General features: G+C 36.0%; 1 protein-coding gene across 2 annotated transcripts in view; it reads right to left on the bottom strand.

Moving 5' to 3' along the window:
* Positions 1 to 20,910, bottom strand: part of IPO8 (importin 8) — a 56,330-nt gene that overhangs the window by 24,051 nt on the left and 11,369 nt on the right. The window contains exons 4-16 of one of the 2 annotated variants that reach the window (XM_053921681.1): positions 19,821 to 19,979; positions 18,627 to 18,783; positions 15,566 to 15,655; positions 14,298 to 14,392; positions 13,592 to 13,676; positions 11,157 to 11,291; positions 9,740 to 9,839; positions 5,901 to 5,977; positions 5,517 to 5,633; positions 4,982 to 5,071; positions 3,419 to 3,584; positions 2,270 to 2,430; positions 1,347 to 1,472 (exon numbers count right to left, since the gene is read on the bottom strand). In XM_053921681.1, the coding sequence (XP_053777656.1) occupies positions 1,347 to 1,472; positions 2,270 to 2,430; positions 3,419 to 3,584; positions 4,982 to 5,071; positions 5,517 to 5,633; positions 5,901 to 5,977; positions 9,740 to 9,839; positions 11,157 to 11,291; positions 13,592 to 13,676; positions 14,298 to 14,392; positions 15,566 to 15,655; positions 18,627 to 18,783; positions 19,821 to 19,979 (1,558 nt within the window). The remainder of the gene's footprint in view (positions 1 to 1,346; positions 1,473 to 2,269; positions 2,431 to 3,418; positions 3,585 to 4,981; positions 5,072 to 5,516; positions 5,634 to 5,900; positions 5,978 to 9,739; positions 9,840 to 11,156; positions 11,292 to 13,591; positions 13,677 to 14,297; positions 14,393 to 15,565; positions 15,656 to 18,626; positions 18,784 to 19,820; positions 19,980 to 20,910) is intronic. The other variant, XM_053921682.1, reaches the window with a different exon arrangement.

Below are 20,910 nucleotides of genomic sequence, written 5' to 3'. Positions count from 1 at the left end.
CTCTCAGTTTTAACCCTTGCCTCCCTTGATAATTAATCCCAGTAAGTTCACATGTTCCTTTAACTTTACTTGAAATTCAAAATAAATTTAATATCAAGAGTAAAAAATTAAAACAAAAATATAAAATGCTATTTAGTTTTCAAAATAATCCTGCCGCTCACTCTACTACTCTCCATCCTCCACACACACACTTTGGAAAACTGGACTAGGTGATTTCTCAGGTCTCTTCAAATTTAAAATACAAGTTCTACATATAAGGTGAAAGAACTACCCTCAAGTATACTGTTATGATTTAATTTGGAACACCTCACTGTTCCCAAGAGGGCCATACAGTTTCAAAAGGATGCAAAACTAAAATAAAATAATGAATATGGAAATTGAAATACACATTAAGCCTTTTAGGTGAAAGAAGGCCTGCCCAGGCAAAGAATGTCAAACCGTTTTTAAGGATTTGGTAATCTTGAATTGCTTTGCGATAAATACAGGATAAATCAACAGCTATGGAGTTTAACAATGTTCTTAAAAGAACGGGCACCTGCTTCCTAAGTCCTCGCTGTATAAAACCAGAGCTGCCCTCAATGCCAAACAAGTCAACTGAGCTCATGGAAGTAAAGCACACAAATCTAATTTGCATGAAGGAAAGGTTATGTGACACTTGGGGAGGTGAGCAGCAGGTTTAAGGTGGGGATAAATAGATACACTATCAGAACAATTTGACCACAAACCCAAAATTTGGTGACCCTGAACATGTCCCTTGAGACTACCCGAACCTTGTTTTCCTCTTCTGCAAGAGGACACTGCCGCTGCCTGCTCCATTAGCGCGGGGTGGCAGGGTAAGAGTCGACCGGCTGATGGGTGGGACAGCACCCGAGGACTGTCTGCACACCTCTTTTCCCAAACCGGTCTGGAATTCAGAAGCCCTTCTTCCCTTCCACCCTCACAGTATTTGTTACATCAGAATTTTGTTACATTATTTAACATGTGCCACTGTGACCGAATGGCTATCACTCTCTACCGAGAAGACTAGACTTGGATTCCAGAAGAGGGAACTCATGTCCTATTCAATTTGCTGTTCCCTAAAAACCTAGCCTGGCCCAGAGCAGATGTGAGGTACTGCACTTAGGTCAGTTCAGAACAAAAGGATATAGTATACACTTTATAACCACATGGACTATTTCCCCTCAATCATTTTAATATGGTTTTAAAATTTGAGGATAATTTTTAAAATTTAGCAACATAACTCAGTATTAATTTAAAAGTCAGGACTTTAAAATGTGTGCCCACTGACCACATGAATTTCAGTTAATGTTACTATAATGACGAAACAAAACACAAAGAAATCCCACCTCTTTATGATCTTCAACAACTGTCAAGATAGTATCAATGGTGTGTAAAATTCCCATGGCCATTACTGTTTTGTCTTCGACTTCTTCATATTCATCACTTTGAAGAACTTTGCCAAATATCTCTGCCTGTGAAGTTAACACAAGCATATCCAACCATCAGTATCGTTGAACCCACTCCTCATCACCGTGAGTGAGCAAAGAGCAGTGTCACACACATACACACATGGGGGCAAAGTTACGCACTTCGCCGACTGATCAATGATAGAACCTGTTATGTTTTAAACACAGCCATTTTTTCCTTATCTAGTCGCTGGAGTAGAATACACATTATATATTACAATCAGAGAGCTAGTATTTAACTTCTGGTTGTCATTAAACAAATACATCCAAAATCTAGGAAAACTGAAATCTAGTAATACTCGAATGAAAAATTCGATAGAAGGTTAGAAGACAAAGTCAAGGAATCACCTAGGAAAAGAGACAAAAAGAACAGACACAGAAGATAGCAGAGAAAGGTAAGGAAATCAGAAACTCAGTCCTGGCCCAATACTCTACATCAGAACTATAGGACAGAAAAAGTAGCAGGGAAAAATTCATCAAGGAAGTAATACAAGAAATTGCCTAAAACTGAAAAAAATGAGTTTCATGATTCAAAGCCCAGAAAGTGAAAATTTAGAAGGCTCACATTAAGGTAAATCATTATGAAATTTCAGAATACTACACATGACAGCAGATCATCTTAAATGTTATTAGATTTAAATCTAATTAAATACGGAAATTAACTGTCAAGATTAGAAGAGCAAATATTTTTATATTAACATTATAGTTACACATAAAACTGAACTCTAAATTTTGCAGTTTAATTTATTTAGATTATTCAAGGCTTTTATACCAAACTAACACAAAACTTTACCCAGTCTTACCAATTGTTGGGTCATATCAACAGCAATTGAGGCTACTTCTTGACTGTATTCACATATCATCTTCTGGATAACATTAGTTACATCATCATTTTCTGTCTCTATAACAACATGCAATAGCTCCTGCATAATAGGCCTCACATGTGGCTTCATATATTCCTTAGCTAATGCAATAAAACAAACAAAATCACTAAAAAATTAGCCATTCACAAATGATAAAAAGAATTAACTTGCTCACAAGGTAAAGTGACACAGTGTAATAGGTTCTAGATAGATTCTTGCTCTGTGGTAAGTTACAATGCTGTACCAAAATTATCTTCATCGACACATTAAAATTCCCCAGAGTCACACAGGGATAAGCAGTCCTGCACAGGAAGGAACTGTCCTGCCCAAAATGCCCACAGCCCCCACTGAGAAACTTAAATTACAAATACGTTCTGTCATTAACGTGACACAGTATAAAAACTCATGTACACAGAACTATGCCCAGTACTGACGGTGCCCATTCCCTGCCCCACCCCATCTCTATGCAGCCTCCTCCCCATGTATCCTTACACAACATTCAGACCTCCATTAAGACACTGTTAAATAGAGGTAAACTGGGTTCATGTTTACTTTCAAAGGTTTATTCGAACTTGGAAAGGAATATTCTTCTAAACAAATGAAATATCTATGTTATCACTTACTGGAAATGCTTGTTGCTACTTTCAGAAGTAGCAAAACCATAGAATCTTAGGGTTGAAAGAATCTTGAAGCCATCTGGCCCAACCCCCTAAATTTAAGTATATGGATATCTAAGCCTTAACAAATCATGTGCCTTGCCCAGGTTTATATAGCAAATTAGTAGCACAATCAAAACTAGACACCAACTCTCTTAATTCCCAGTCTACCATAATGCCCAACAATTATCATCTTGTTCCCTAATCTAAGTTTTTTCTGGAAACCACAGTCAAAAAGAACTCCTAAAAAGGTCAAGAATAAACTCCTATTAAATTCTGAGGGGGCAGAAATTGAGAAATCCAAACCCTAAATCTTAAGATTTACAGAATCACCCTCAGTAGGGAAGCAATTAAAGAAAACTATCTGAGAAGGCCATGTCCAAAAACAAACAAGCAAGCAAGCAAACCTTCTAAAAGGTACTTCTGGCTTTACCTTGTGTCTGGTTAGAAATTAATGACTGGAGAGCAAGGGCAGCTTCCACTTTGACAGGCATCTCCTTATCTTCAATCAGGCTCTTCTTTGCTAGTTCAACTGCATTTCTTAGATTGAGCTCATTATGAAACTTCAAAGAACTGAATGCATGAAGTACCCAACAGGACTATGTCATAAGAAAGTAAATAGGAAACAATCAGGCCTATGGCATTCTGTAATAATGTCATGCATAACTTACTAAGTAAAATATCATTAATTCTACGGAGTCCCAGTTGTTTTTTGGAGGGAAGCATATAAGTCTTAGTTGCTAACTTCCGGATTTCCCAGCCACTTTATTTTTAAATAGGCAGTTTGATTACTTCTAAATTATCTATATGCAATAGCATTTTTCACAGGAAAAAGAAAACAGCAAAATTTAAGTGTCTATAAAAAAGAAAGTCCATCCTATTTCAAATATAAATCCTAGCCTAGCCCCTATGCTTGAATTGGCTTCAAGTTTGTGAACCATGTGTTGAAAAATTGAATAGTTCAGAGAACATGCCTAAAAAGAGAAAAGTCCTGTTTATATTTTTAATAAATATTATGATTCATAACTAACTCTTATTTATATGTATAAGCTACTACAAACCAATGTTTGACATTCATTTGCCGGCCTTCACAGCAAACAAATGACACACTACTTCCCCTCACATTACACCAAACCTCCTTTCTCCATTCCCAGACAGCAGGAAGAATTCTCAACCTTATATAGGTGACCAAATTTTAAACCATTAGACCACACAACCTTATTATTACTTTTTAAAAATTTTTCTATGTACATTGAACACAATCAACAGTAATTAATCTGAATTACTGAAGACTTTTATCAAGAGAATTACAATTTATACATACTCTCAAAGATAGCAGCTTACCTATAAAAATACTTGAGTGTGCTCGACATCTCTAATCTACATTTACTCCAATATTTCTCCAGTGATAATTGTCTTGTTTATAAAATGCCTTAGAATATATAAGGCACTAATAACATATGCTGTGTTTAGTAAGAAATTTTTCTGTGTTGATGTAGTTATAAAGATAAATACTAGGCTCTTGAATTAAAGTTCTATTTCTCCATAAAATATATTGCTTCTAGAAGTAACATACACTTAGAACACAAATAAGTTTACATGGATTATCATTTTCTCCACTTCGCTAAGGCATATGCACCGAATATGCTAGAAATCATAATCAGGTTGTAGCCACACTAGAATGCCATGCTGTTTTGGACACTGAAAACTGCTCGGTTGATGAACTTGCGCTGTACCGTCGCTGTAACATCACCCTCTCACCGCGTGTTTTGCACATGCAGGAAGTGAGGCGAGGGTGGAAAAGGAAAACAGCTGGAATTAAAATCCACAAATCCCTTTATTTACTAGTTTGTTCTTTATTCAGCTCATGTGACATAAGAAACAATCTGACTTCATTTCAACTTAATATGTGTCGATTTATCCAAAAACATTTAGTTCAATAATCACCTTACAAATGAACATTTTAAGATACATAATGAAAATACGAAAAACCTACTCTAGCGCGAAGATACCCAAGGTTAGACAACAACAATGGGAAGACGTGATTCTGCAGCAACAACTCCATTTGGTCCTTGAATAAACTCTTCTGTTAGGAAACAGAAATTAAGTTCCAACTTGTCAATGTCTTTTTCATATGTAGAAATCACATCCCAATAAAGTATATTTATTGTGACTTACACTTAATATATTTCTATTTACAATTTTATGAAATTACTTCACCTACATATTGCTTATTTTAAAATAAGACAAAAGTTGTACCTTAAATATTATTTGATACTGACTGATTTTTGTAGAAACAAATAAAGCCATTTCATGGGTTTTTTATACAGCAACAGTTTCACAGGGAAACACTGACAAACAAAACAGTCAAATGTTCCTTTTAACTAAAGAAACAGGTGACGGAAAGAATATTTACAGTCAACTCAATCATGCAGAAGCAGTCACTACTTTTAAATTATCCATAGCTTTCATATTCTCTCATTTGCCTGTGCTTCGCAGTTTTAAGTAAATTAAAGTTTAAACTAGTTAACCTTCAATAAAATATCAGCTAGGGAACCAATCACATGCAGGGCTCCATCTTTCTTCCTAGGGTCAAAGTTTGGGTCTGTTAGGATTTGGTAACAGAATGCCATCATTTTGGGCAACACCTAAAGAAATAGAAGAATTCATTTTAGTCTACATGAGCTTGCACTGCGTTACTATAATATTATACACAAAGCACAAATTTTCAAAATTAAAGCCACTGTGTTTGATCAAGTAGTTATAAATAAGAAAAGAAAATAACACTTTGCACTTACTAGGACAGGAAAGCATTCTTAAAGTGACAGATTATAACAAACAATACCACTTTTCAATCACTAGGGTTATATTAAAGTATCAAATCAACACAGGATTTTAAAAGAATAACTATGTACCTCTTTTCTTTTCTTCGCAGCAGTATATAAGAGCGTCTGGGCTGCTATGGTAGGAGAAGCATAATCTTCAAAAATATCTATGATATTAAAAGGTTAAACCATGTTACTAAAAATATAATTACTTCCTATAGATTTTAAATCGGATTAATCACTATTCCAAAACCAAGAAACTAAACAGCCCACACACAACACCGGTTGACAGCACACAAGAGCTAAGGGGCTATCGGTATTTTCATGCACAAAAGTATCAGACGCTACAGACTGTCTTTTTAGATAATCATATTTTAAAAAGCAACACATTTTAGGATATCTGTTTCACTGAGAACAGGACAAGTGCTGTATCTCTAGCAAAAAACAGTAAAAATTTATTTAGTGCTCACTATGTGCCAGGCACTGTTCTAGGCTCAGAGGACACAAAGATCAAACAAAAAGGGTTCATGGAGTTTACAAGATGGAAGTAAAAAACATTACACACGTACACACACATGCACGCACATATACAGACACACAGACACACATGCACACACAACAGGTCAGGCTATGAACAAATGTACAACTGGGCAAAGAGAAACAGAGTGAGAGAGTGTAGGGTGATAGTTTAAATGGGGTGTCAGAGAAAGCCTCTGCAATGTTCCTTTAAGGTGACAAGCAAGCAGAAATTGAATGAATAAGGGAGAAAGCTCTACAGGGAAACCTAATGATACAGCTCTCTAAGCAGAGGAAACAGCAAGTGTAACAACAGTCTTGAGGGACTGACTGCTAGGATAGCACTTGGCTGTCAACAAGTAAGTTCAACAGGTATTCAAAGGGTATTGCATATACATATGGGTGTAAAACACGCCACTTAACTACATGAAAACTTCAGAATAGGCAATTTCATATAAGAACATGAAAACTTGAGAAGTATCTAATATATCCACATTTAAATGTAAAAATAATACCAAGTCTAAGTCTTTGCCTCAAAATATAAAACACAAACATAATAATACTAATAATAACTAACATTTATTGAGTACTTACTCTGTGCCAGGCACTATAACAGGATTTTTACCAGCAATGTATTCAATAGTATTCTATACTAAGCTGTTAACACAACCAGTTATGTGTATTATCCATCCCATTTAATCCATCCAGCACTATTGCCATTGCCCACTTTATAGCAGGAAACGCTACAACCCAGAGAGGTTCAGTCGCCTGCCCACAGCGCCTGGGGTCAGTGACCAAGCCGGCACTCCCACCCAGGCTGCCTTAGCATCGAAGCCTGGGCTCTTGTACTTGTTACCAAACCTAAAAACTTTATTATTAATATCAGTCAATACATTTAGATAGGAATGTTTCATTGATATAAACAATTGCAAGTGACAACAATATAAAAAGAAAATTAATGTAAAAATTGTTCTTCCCTATGTATATTATCCAAAAGTAAAATATAAAAATAAAAAAGAACCACTGCATTCTTTGGTTAATAAAAAGGAAATGGTTAGGGAAAAAGCACTTCAGGTGGTCTTGAGTTATCCATATAAAATGTAAATTCTGTCAATCAACACTCATAGCTCTTATTTTATTTCTAAAAACAAATAGCATCTCATTTGGTATGAAGAATAAGTGTGCCCTGGCTGGAGTGGCTCAGTGGATTGAGCACCAGCCTGCAAACCAAAGGGTCTCCAGTTTGATTCCCAGTCGGGGCACATGCCTGGGTTGCAGACCAGGCCCCCAGTAGCAAGCGTGTGTGAGAGGCAACCACACATTGATGTTTCTCTCCCTCTCTTTCTCCCTCCCTTCCCCTCTCTCTAAAAATAAATTTTTAAAAATCTATAAAGAAAAAAAACACCAACTGTTAAAAAAAAAGAAGTGAAATCATGCTAACTTTCTGAACAGCTGAACAATTACTCTGACATTACAAAAAAAACACAGGTATTATAGAAAAGCTAAACATTGAAAGAATGTATTGAAAAAGATAGAGACATATGAAAAGATGCTCAACATCACTAATGATCAGAGAAATGCAAATTAAAACAACGAGTCATCACCTCACACCAGTCAGAATGGCTATCATCAATAAGCAAGGATGTGGAGAAAGGGGAACCCTTTGCACCGTTGGTGGGAATGCAAATTGGTGCAGTCACTGTGGACAACAGTATGAAGATACCTCAAAAAATTAAAAATGGATCTGCCCTTTGACCCAGCAATTCCACTTCTGGGAACATATTCAAAGGAACACAAAACACTAATTCAAAAGAACATTATGCACCCGTATGATCTTTGCAGCGTTATTTACAATCGCCAAGATTTGGAAGCAGCCCAAGTGTCCATCAGTAGATGAGTGGATAAAACAACTATGTGACCTTTACACAGTGGAATTCTAGTTGGCCATAAAAAAAAATTTTAAAAAAGAAGGCGGCCATTTTACCTTTTGTGACAGCATGGATGGACCTGGAGAACATTATGCCAAGTGAAATAAACCAGTCAGAAAAAGACAAATACCATATAATTTCACTCATATGTGGAATCTAATGAACAAACTGAACTAAAAAGCAAAACAGAGAGACTCATAGGTAGAGAGCAGGATAACAGTTCTGGGGGTGGGGAATTAGGGGGTGGAGGGATTCAGCAAAAAGGAAAAAGGACTCATGGACATGGACAACAGTGTGGTGATTGTGGGGGGAGAAGGTACAAGGGGGACAAATGGTGATGGAAAAAAATACAATAAAAAGAAAAAGAAAAAGATAGGAGACTGGCTAATCACTCTTCTCCTAGGAAAACAAAGGCACTAGGAAAGGGAAAAATCATGCCCGTGTGTAATGCTTTTTAAAAGGAAAAGGTAGAATGGAGGAATGAAGCAGATGGTAAATACCATTTCTCATTCATTTGTTTTTCCTGTACTTTGTCTCCAAGAGAAGAGGCATTCCTCACTTACTGAATCAAATAACACTAACACCAAGCACTGGAAAAGCAATCTAGCATCTGTATCAGTAGGCTTAACTCAAGTAGCCAGAGACACCTGGCCCAATAAGGGAAAGCCCTGTGTTGCCACAGCCCCTTCCACATGCCCAGGGCAGTGCTAGTTTTACCAATTATTTATTTCAACATTTATCGAAGACACACTAGAGCCAAACACTAGTAGAGGAACGCAGAGATGTAGAAGGTATGGAGAATGCAAAATAAACCAAATAAATAAGATAAAGCCCCTGCCCTCAGTTTGCTCTAAGTCATGGGAGAAACAGAGGTACAAATAACATTTTGCTATGTTAAGTGCCTGAGTATTCCATGAAGCAATTAATTCATACTGGGGATAAAAGGAAATGAACTTGGGCAATCTACACCATTCAACAGCTTCCAGGAAAATTGAAACTAAAAAAAAAAACCCTACCCCAGAAACCGGGCCATGCAATGGGGCCACTGTAGATAACCTCATTCCCTTGTGGAATACTTAGTCTCTGGGATAAGGAAGCAAACTAAATCGGGGTACTAAAATGTGCAGAAATCCGAAGGATCTCCCAGACTGAGCACAACCCAATCTACAAATGGGTATCCCACAAGACAGAGAAAGGGATGGTCCCTGCAGATCGGCATCACAACGGAAAAAGTTACGGACGGCTCCAAGACTGCCTCAGCACCCGTGTAAGAGGGCTACGTAAAGCGCCTTGTCACCTCCCATACCCAGAAGACTCAAGTTCACCGGTTCTACTGAACATCAAATTCTCATGAGTTTCAAAGGTTATCATACAATGCAGAACTCTGAGAATTTAACAAAGTAATAAAATTTGCTTAAAATATAAATTCAGCTATAACATTTTAGGTACCCAGGAACTAATGAGGAGTAAAATCATCTTGATTACCAAATTTCATCCTTATGTACTCATATGGGTCCTCCTGCCACAGCTCTTCATCCTCATCCTTGTAACACATCACAGAGAATATCACATCTTCAGAGATATTCTACGAAGGAAGAAAAACAACAACAAAAATGGGTCTACACTAATAACACATTCACTGACTGCCTGTATGATGTTAGTTTTCCCAGCTGTTATTTTCCATTAAGCTTGCAGTGGCTGAAGTGAGACAGGAAAGCAAGAGCCTAGGGTGGGGGCAGCGGGCTGAGAGGTGGGGCAAATGTAAGACTGTTTTTAAACAACAATTCATTAAAGATATAGAAAGAGATGAATGTAAATGTTCTTCTTTGAAGGAACAGAAAAGATAATAAAGTTTTACTAACAAATCAGTATTAAACATAAGAGAAATAAATATCAAGTAAAGGTTATATTTATTATTGCATTTCTTTTTGTGAACTGTTTTGCATTCCCAATTTGGTCCTAAATATCAATCTAGCAACAATATTAAAATTTTCTTTCCTTCCTCAATTTTCAAAAACCCAATTTCCTACTCCACAAATGCAGGTTTCGGGGGGAAAGAAAAAACCCACATCTGTGTGCACACTGCTTTTGTGTGCTAATGATTACATATTTAAAAACAGAATCATCTCTTAAGTAAATTAAATATTTCTAAGCGAAAAAAATTCAGCCTAAGGATAAGAGTTTTCTTAATCCTACATTATAGCTATGTAAAAGTTAGGCCAAAGGCATTAGGTAGAAAAAAAATACTATCACAATTCACCCTTACTTTACAGGAACACAGTAAATAAAATGAAATCAGTTATCTATTAATAGCAAAGAAATATCCCTCCTTGATCAAGGAGATTAGACAAAAATTAAGATATCCACAGAAAACAATGCAAAATGATATTATATTTCTTAAGACCTGTAATAAGGTAATACTAAACAAATTCTATCCTGGACACGAAAGGCAAAGAAAAAGAAATTATTTCCCTTTTTAGATACCATCTTAGAGATTACAGAATTTAAGAATTCACAGTTTAAGAGGAAAAACAAATTCAGTTCCTAACATCGCTGAATTACTCAAAATTGTCTGTATGCAAATAAGACTTTATTTATTAATGGTCCATAATTTTTCATTCTCATTTGTTCTTTAAATAACAATGTGGAATTCTATCTTTAAGTAAACAATTAAGCAAGATCAACTGAATCCAAGTCTTCCAACTCACAAAACTTGAAGTTCTCACTCTTCTCAAATACTTAAATTTCCAAGCCCTTCAAATAAGTAGAAGATTGCACCCATTTGTAATTACTAATGGAAATAAAAATATATTCAATATAAAATATGAATTAGTAATACTTACTTTGTTTAGAAAATGTAACTTAACCAGCGAGTATTTGGAGAACTGCTCCCGACACTAACCTGTATGTGTGGCTTCATCTGCTTCCACGTTACAGAATGAACCACCCCTTGGTTGAGATAGTTGAAGGCTTGCTGTAGAACACGAGGCGCTACATACTCTTTCTGTCTATATTGGTCTAAAATTTTTAGTAGTACCTACAGGGAAACAGGAAGAGAAAATATAAGAGAACATGTACAATTTTAAACTTAAGGGGAGGAGCACTTTAGGCATGACATAAAACCCAGAATGCATACAGATAAAGGCTAACAGGTTTATAAGGAAGTCAACATTTTGTGAGAAAGCTCATGGGCAAATTTAATTATTAGATACGTCCACGTTATATTGGAATGGTGTCTTACGGTAATTTCCAGCCATTTGTCCTACTTCTAACCTGTGGATCTACTCAGAGTAAATCTACACTGTATTCCACATGCTATCTCTTCAAATAAATTAAGACTCCTGTTAAAAAAAACAACAGCAACAACAGACTTGACTAAATGAACACTGAAAACAACCATACGGCAAGAATCACCACAGGCATACTTTAGTACTTGTCAAAGTGGCATTTCAAACGAAGTGAAATGATAAGTTATCCAAAAAAACAGTATTGGGACAACTGATTAGCCCTCTAAAAAAAAAAAAAATGAAGCTAACTAAACTTCATCCCAGATATAAAGTCCAGATAAGAAAATATTTCAACAACAAAAGAAATGAAAGCTTAAAATTCCTAGAAGAAAATATGGAAGAATGTTGTTTTAGAATCTCAGTCCACAGAAAGTCTTTATAAACATCACACAAAACTGAGAAGCTATTTTTTAAAAGAGAGAGATTATTTATAAGGAAGGAACCGTGCCCAAAGCAGCCATGACTGCTCCAAGGGCCCTGGGTCAGAGGTAACACAATGCCGTCCAGCTTTTCTAATTCCTCGTCTCCGGATCTCTTCCCTATAGCAAGCTGATAAATGAACTGGTGAATTAAATAAAAAGGGTTCTTTCAAAACATGTACAAAATTTATAAATTCAGAACATGAACTCAGTTCAAATTATATAAAATTCAGGTTTATAAAATTTGTCTGAAGTCCTATGCGGTTTTCAGCAATGCAGGCTAAAAATGGGTGCTATTGAACAGGAAGTTCCCAAAACACTGTGGCCCGTACACAGTGAAGGTGGTGGGAGATGAGACATAAGAGTAAAGAAGAGAACAGTTTTTGGTATAGTTTTTGATGAGAAAACTACTTTTAAATGCTAGGAATACGCACCATAAATAACGAAGGTACAAACAGTTTCGGACCTGGCTGCAACAGCACGACATTTAAATCTATGTGTGCCCAGACACTCTCATTTATGTGAGACTGAAAAGACCCTACCGAACACACCCTAAGAGGACATCAACCTCAGGAAGCATAATGGGTTTAACAGCAGTTGAAAGAGCAGAAGGCAAAGCTGGCCAGCTTCCTGAGTATGCTAGTATTCACAGTGAATTGCTGAACAGGTAATTTTATTCATTATTCACTAATTTTCCCTATAGACTGTCCCAAGGTGCAATAAAATAATTTGTGAGAAAATTACAGCAATAGCTTTCCTAAACTGTTGCAAGATACTTTTTAGAAATAATAATCCATAAAATGATACCTATAAGAGACAAAATGATACCTATAATGAGACAAAATGATAATCTATAAAAGGAAGTATTACTTCTCAGATGACAGGTTTGAACATTAACTTTATATCATTTACAATAAAGAAGCCTATATGCATAAATTTATTAAAATCTAGAACACCCTCTATATCATTAAAGCCTTTTACTACGTATGAGCAATCATTGCTTCTTCAATACGGTCCTGACCCAGACGGTGCTCGATAGTCATTAAATTTTATTTGTTGAAATATAAACAAAAATATCATGATTCAAATGGAAATATAGATCAACCAATATTTGTGTCCACTTGTTGTAGTTTTTAAATATTGTTCTCAAGAACTCCTAAAATGGTACCCAAACTTTCATAAAAAATGAGTAAGTTCTCAGTGAAAAGTCTTCAACTTCTGAGCTCAACTTCTCTTGAACTAGAGCAATTTGTATTCCATTAACTCTCATTAAAAAAAACACTTGGAACAAAGAGGTGAGCCTCAAACAAAGAGAAGGTAAGAAACTCATAAGAGGTCAGAGTTAACACAAGAATCCGACCTAATAATGGTGACTGCTATACCAGTACCCACAAACTGAAAAGGTTTGCGTCTGGCATCTGGGAGGCTGGAAGGACACTTCATGTGGTAGCTGCCCTAGGCTACCTGGTTCTAAAACTAACTGCACTGTATTAAATTCCAGAGCTGCCAGTCCATCCCCTATAAATACACAGCGTAGTAATATGTTTGTAACCTAATTTTAAGTGGACAGAAATAATTTAACTACTATCAGTAGTAACCATCCTTCTGTTTAAAAAGCGTAAGTTAATTACCTGCTGAATTCCCACTGCATAGGTTTTCAAAAAGAATTCAGAAAATTCAAAATATTCTTTTGTGACATTTCCTGGGCTTCCATAGCTTAAAATACAAAGAGAAAATGTTTAAACAGCGTAAATTTTAAAAACAAGCATGTTCACTAGCTTAAATACCATCCCTTGTTGAAAGATATTCTATTGGGGCAGAAAACTAGCACTTTCCCCACTTTTCACAAGCCCCAAAATGAAATCATGATGAACTGCACTTTGACTCTGGGTCTTACTGAAACTTCAGACAGAAACGTCTACCTACTCAGTTAACAAAGATCTCCTAACGGGTAAATATTACAAATAAAAATATATCCAACATGTATTTTTCAATAAATGCTTCCATAATTAAATTTGACTAAGTTTCCTATGGAGCTGAATGGCCACGCACCTTCCTGTACAATTCCTGGATAGTTCCAATAAGCTAAACAATGTCATTTCTCCGTTCTTTTTATAGAAAAACAGAAAGATTCAGAGAAAACCCAGCACCTCTTTATGATCTCAAAGTCAGTGATCACAATTAAGCCTACTTTAAAACAGAGGGTGACTTTTTGCCCTCTATGGCACTAAAGACAAAAAACCATATTCTATGGACAATCCAGAGACCCATCCAATTTTATTATACCCAATACTGAAATGCTGCCCATAAGCTCATAAATCTAATAAAGAGAATTACCGTTCAAAAAGACGAGCTACAATATGCAGAGCCCACTTCTTACACTTCCACCAGACTAGCTCTGGTCTGTCATCCTCATCAATTTGCAGGGTCTCCTGAGAGGACGGAAACCCAGATTAAATGTCTGCATAATGAAAGGGTTTTATGTGAACAACAGAGACCGAATAAATACTGCTATAGATTCAGTAATATTAATTCTGAATTTAGATTGCCATACAAATGCAAATTCCTACTTACAGACTGCTAGCTAGGAATTAAACAAGAACAGTAAATTTCAACAAACCCATGCTGTTGTTCACATCTATCTCCTATTTTCAAAAGGCCCAAGTAAGTAGAAAACAAATACAAAATACCACGTCACTCAAGGAAACTCTGGGATAACAAAACAGTCCTATATCTTTCTTTGGGTGATAGTAACACAAGTATACGTTTGCAAAAAGGCAAAAGTTCTGTGCATTAAGGTAGATAAATTAAACTTAAACATAGTATGTCCCAAGATATGAATAAGAGAAAAAATACTGTATATTTGAAGACAAGCTTAAATCGTAAAATATTTAATATACTTTAATTTAATTTGATTATTTCAGTTAATTTGATAATTATAGCATCATTATTATTGCAGATAAAAATGAGGAACTACCTTTTTTACCTGCCAAACTGACAAACTTAGAATTTTATGTAAAAGATACTCTCAGTTACTGTTTATTAAAGTATAAGTGCAATGTTTCTGGAGAGTACTTTGCAAGATCTGTCAAAGCTTTAAACACTTCTGGAAGGAATCTATCCAAAGAAAATAATCATGTATGTGTATAAAAATTTAAGTACATCCTTATAGTTAAAACACTAAAAAACTAAAACAATCTAAACATCCAGCAAATGAAGCATTCAACAAAACTGCCAGCATAAAAAACATTCATAATCATAAATACTTATAAAAACTTTATATGAAAAATAAATTTCAAAACAGTAACTACATATACTATTTTTACAAGTAAAATATGGTTACATACAGACACAAAGAAAAAAGGCTAGAGGTATAAATACCAGTTTTCAAAATACAAGCTTTTAAATCATTTTAGTAGGAATTAAATAGTTATCTTATTAGTTCTGCTTACCTGAATATTCCAAAACTGACTATGTATTAGTAATTATTTTTACTACAGTAGTAATTTTTTTTCCAAACAGGCTAGAGTTATAAATCCGTCTACTCCAAGTATCCCAAACCCAAGTTTTCCCAATTTTTTTTAAGACTAGAAGCTCTCTCTTACGGGAGGAACCGTCCTGTCAATGATAGTTCGAAAGATCTCCATCCAGACCGTCATGGTTTGGTTATTCACCAACTGAAGAGGCAACGCATACTGAAACAGGAAAACACCATCGTCAGGCAACAGCTCCTCCACTCAAAAAAAAATCAGCCATTTCGTCTACACTGGAAGGCTGGAATACCTGAAATGCCTAACATCTGACCATGAAAACAGTAATTTCATATGGTTCAACATAAAATTTAATTTAAAATAGACCTATTAACCTATGTATGCAAATTAAAATTCTAAAATCTAAAAGTATACATGCCATGAATTATTGCTCTGAGCTACTTTTTTAAATGAAAACAAAATATTTTTAAAATAGTAAGGTCTCCTTTACTCAGCATGAGATTCTAGATAAGTGATTTTCACCATTTACCCCTTTGTCGAACTCTTTGTTTTGACCACTCCTTCCCCCACTCTACTGAGAGATAACTGACATACAACATGGTGAGTCTGTATTTAAGGCACATAGGTGATGATCTGATACACATATATACTAAGAAATCATTACCACAATAACATCAGTTAACACTTCTATCACCTCACATAACTACCTATCCTGTGGTGAGAATTCATTTTAGCCACTTTAATGAAAATCTTTACCTCAAGAAACATTTTTTTCAACCACATTCCTCTACCCTGAGGCATAACACCATAGCCACTCTGTGACGGTGGGTCCCCTGGCTGCACTGTGAGTGAGGGGAGACGAGGTGATACTGTCTCTGCGTCCATGCATTCCCAAACCTGCTGCGTGCTAAGGACATGATGATACATAAGAGACATAGTGTCTGTCCTCACACTCTAGCTGGGGAAACAACATGTATGAACAAGGAATTACACTGTGGCGTGATACAGTGTATGGATAAGAGCAGTACACAAGGGGACCACTAATCCAGCCTGGCAGTATCAGGAAGCACTTTCTGGAAGAAGGAAATGTGAGCTGAAACATGGAGAAAGAGCACAGATCGGCCAGGGTATAAGGGGGAAGAGTACTCCAGGTAGAAATACAGTATTTTAAAAACTCAGAAGTAAGAAAGGACATGATGTATTCATAAAGGTGAAAGAATTTCAGTATGGCTAGAGTACAAAGCACAAAGATGAGGATGGTAAAAGAAAAGGTAGAGAGATGAAGACCATATTATACACTATATTAAGAAGTTCTGCCCTGGTTGGTGTGGCTCAGCGGATTGAGTGCCGGCCTTCAAACCAAGGGGTCGCCAGTTCGATTCCCAGTCAGGGCACACGCCTGGGTTGCGGGCTAGGTCCCCATTGGGGCAAGTGAGGGGCAACCACACATTGATGTTTCTCTCCCTCTCTTTCTCCCTCCCTTACCCTCTCTCTAAAAATGAATGAATGAATGAATGAATAAAAGTTCACACTGTATTGTAAGTGCAGTGGGGAGTTTTGGCTTGAGAGAGGGAACAGAGGAGGAGCAGGCTGAGGGCTGGGGAAAGTGACAATGAGTTCACCTGTGGACAAAGTGAGTTCTGAAATATGTATGAAATACCCAAATGCTCTGTGCACAATATTTAATAAATGCTTGAACAAAGTCGAATGAATTGTACCATACTTTTTGAAACATAAATACATTGTCACTGTAATTATCCCTCTTAAAGCCTTGTAAATCCTTACTGCCAGGATACCCAGCGGGAGCATATTTCTTTAGTAGCATATGATAGATTACAAAAGTGGTTTAAAATGTTGAGATTTTCATTGTTTTTTTAGGTTTTTACCATGTATATGTTGAGAAAATAAATGTTTTGGATTTTGCCCTCACAGCTCAAGTAGAGGTAGAGGCTTGAGGAAAATTATTTCATCAGCCTCTGCCATACTTCCTGATTCCTGGTTATACTTCTCCCAACGGGAAAGGGACCTATGACCTCGGAATAAATGGGATATTACTACATATAATGGCAAAACATCTCACTGAATGAAAAATGTTTGCCTCAGAGTAAAGTGATACTCCTGAGGAAAATTTCTGAACAGCACTTTAAAGAAAAAGCAAAGGCACCATGAATCCTCCTTTCCTATTACTTTAAAAAAGAAAAAACAGAGGGTGGGAATATACCTTCCTAGTATCCAAGTTTCTTTGCTCTTCATAGATTTGCCTTCCTCTTCCTCCCCTCTCCCCCCAAAAAAGGCTGAGCTGAAAACAAAATCTGCCTCAAACTGTCTCCATTAAAAATTTAAAAGATAGGATTAAAAACACAGATCTTTACTGAAGTGAAATACTCTGAAGCAGTATAAAAATATTTAAGTCACATATGAAGCCAAGAACAAAACCGAACCATCTTGGCTCTCTGGCCCGACAAAACTACCCTCCTGCCGTGACTACTTTAACTAAAAAGCATGTTAAGAGGGGTTTAATTCGTTCATCATCACGCAGTTTAGACTGACGATAATTATTCTTCCTCTACCCAGATCTAAATCATTTACCCAAGACTTTCAAGGATTAAATTTTAAATATTTTTGTATTTAAAATACTTTATCATCTCCTCCTTCTGCTATTTTTTAGATTCCAGTATTAATATTCTTTATACACTTTAGATAAGAAAAAGGAAGTATTTTAAATGAAGGAAAATGAGGCACAAAGTCTTTATTAGCTTTAAATTAGGTCAAATGCAAAGAAACCACCATCAGTAAGATCTCCCAATAAAGAGGAAGGTTCTCCCTTTCCTTCCTCTTCTTCTGTAATCATAACTAATCTACACGCAGAACGCTAAGGACAGATTAGTGAAGTAATCAGGTTCCAGGGCAGTTAGCTACCCTGGTTCTCCAGTACCCAGCACTTCAGCACTGGCGTAAAAAGCACGCAAACACTGAATCTCAGCTCTGCCACTCAGGTAACTTTGGACTATCAAGTTAATTTCTGTGAGCCTGCTTTCTCATGAGGAGATTTTTAAAAGAACTATATGTGAGAATACGTAATAATTTTTACCAATAACTGACACTAACTGAGCACTTTTCCTGTGTCAGGCAGAACAGCAAGGTGCCATATTTGCCTTCTACAATAGAAACTTACCTGAACAAGTGCATAAAAGATTTTCAGAATCTGTTTCTGTAGTAAAACAGAGTAATGTGAGGAATCAGGAAGGAGCTGCATGATTTGCTGTTGAATACGAGGCAGAAATATCTGCATTGCTGCTATAAGGGGTTCTCTTTCCTCTGCTTTCTTATATCTGCATGAGAAAAGACAAAAAGAAATAAAACTAGTTTCCCCCCACAAAAGAACTATAAATAATGAACAAAAATATATATTTTGAAAGTGATATAAAGCTAAGAAAACAGAAACATTCCGACCATTGGCTTGCATTCTCTCTTTAGATTGTTAGAATAAACTTGGGAGAACGTTAACAGAGCACATCCCTGTTTTAGGCAGAAACTAAAAATCTTTCTAGAAAGAATTGGGCTAGTTTAAAAGAATCCAAGACCATTTTGTAACTTTCCTAAATAAATTTTTCTACTACTTAAATTAATTTTCACCATACCACAATTCTTCCTATTAAATACAAGTTGATATGTCTGTTTAAATAGACACTCCTATTATATAACAAGTAATGTGGGTAAAAACATTTCATCTCAAACTATCTTAAATTGAGAAATAAAAATAGTTCACAAACTTGAGCTCTCTTAGATCACTTCAATTGCTACAAATCCAAAATATCTCCTAAAAATTGTACAGAGCACGAACTAACTAGTTTGTAAAAAGAACTACAGAACGCTCTGTGCACAAGTAGCAATCCTCTTAGAAAGAGGGAAGTAATGCTATTAAATGTGACACCGGTCCCCACCTCCCACGCAACTTTTATGGAAAAGAAAGTCACTAGCAAAGAAACTTTAACATTTTCTACTTTGCATCCAAAAAGTAAATATTAATATCTGGTGTACTTCAGGTGCTCGCTTAAAGACAAATGCTAAGGTATCTCTATATCAGAGTTTCCAAGGAAAGCTGTTAATAAATGATCACCTAAAACTAACAAAATATTTTGGAAAGCACTGCATTATCATGTCACTGACTCAGAGATTAGCAATGTACACTGGCAGGTTAAAAGTTCTTTAAATACCTGTAGTAAATAAACATGTGTAACTGTGCTTAACCTACCACTTGCCAAATTAACCTGATTCCACAGAACACCCACAGCAGAAGCCTCTATGCAATTTAGTTCTTTCTACATAACACAAGGCTGGTGTCTTCACCCAACATAAATCAACTTACTCATATGTCTTCACCAGCTGATACAGACACAATAAACTGCCAAGCCAGCTTCCACTGCTCTGAGACTGCAGGTAATAGTCTATCTTGTCGACCACCGCTGGCCAGTGACCAGGGAAATCGTATTTAATGATGGCACGGAGACACATTGTCAACTGGACTCTATAAGGTAGGGGAAGAAAGTCCAAAATTGAAGTAGTTAATAAACATCAGGTTTCAAAGACCTGTAATATTTTACATAAAAGCACTCCTACTCCAATTTACCTACATTATATAGTTATATATCCAGGGTGGGAGGACAAGAAACAGTACTATCAAGAAAAAACTCCTCAGTAGCTCAATGTAATTATAAATAAAGAGAACAGCTCAATTCCTAAAGTAAATAAATACAACCTTTCAAACTGTTTTATCCTAAATACAGTTTTGGAAAAAAATGGATTTTAAATAAGTTCATTAAAATTTTCCAAAAAAAAAAAAAACAACCCTATGTATTTAGCTCTGCAAAATCTCCCAGCTGGTTATATTTTGTATTTTGGTTACCATAGCCTAAGAGGAAAACAAAGCAAATAAAGTGTTGAACATTTCAAGCAGGCAAACTTAACCTACAAATGTAAAATGGTAAGTAAAACAGAGGCCTACAGAATGGTGGGAAGCACGACTGTGAGCCAAAACCTTGAAGCATCCCCTCTCAGCTAACAGCCAACACAGTATGCTGCACCTATCAAAGCTTCCTGAAATACTAAATTTTGTACTTCGAGTGTAGGAAACAAGCTAGGAATTTCTGAGAGGAAATCTAAGAGCTATTCCCAAAGACAAAGAAAAACAGCCACAGGAAAAACGTAAAAGAGGAAAAAAAGGATCCCTTTAATAAAACCATAAAGCCAAACAAGAAAAGATGTGAGGTCATAACACCTAGGTCAGTAATCACTTCTTCAACAGGGTCCCAACCATAATTGGTATTAAAAAAAAAAATGAGGAAAAAAATTTCTCTTCTCTAAACTACCAGTATATCCTCAGATGGTCGTTTGCAATGGTTAGAAAGTGAGCCTGGCTAAATTAGGATTCCGCAATGAAAAATAAAAAATAAAAAAGT

Source organism: Desmodus rotundus, chromosome 3, assembly GCF_022682495.2.
Source record: "Desmodus rotundus isolate HL8 chromosome 3, HLdesRot8A.1, whole genome shotgun sequence".
Classification (NCBI taxonomy): domain Eukaryota; kingdom Metazoa; phylum Chordata; class Mammalia; order Chiroptera; family Phyllostomidae; genus Desmodus; species Desmodus rotundus.
The sequence above is the reverse complement of the archived record's forward strand: the minus strand, read 5'-3'. Positions and strand labels throughout refer to the sequence as shown.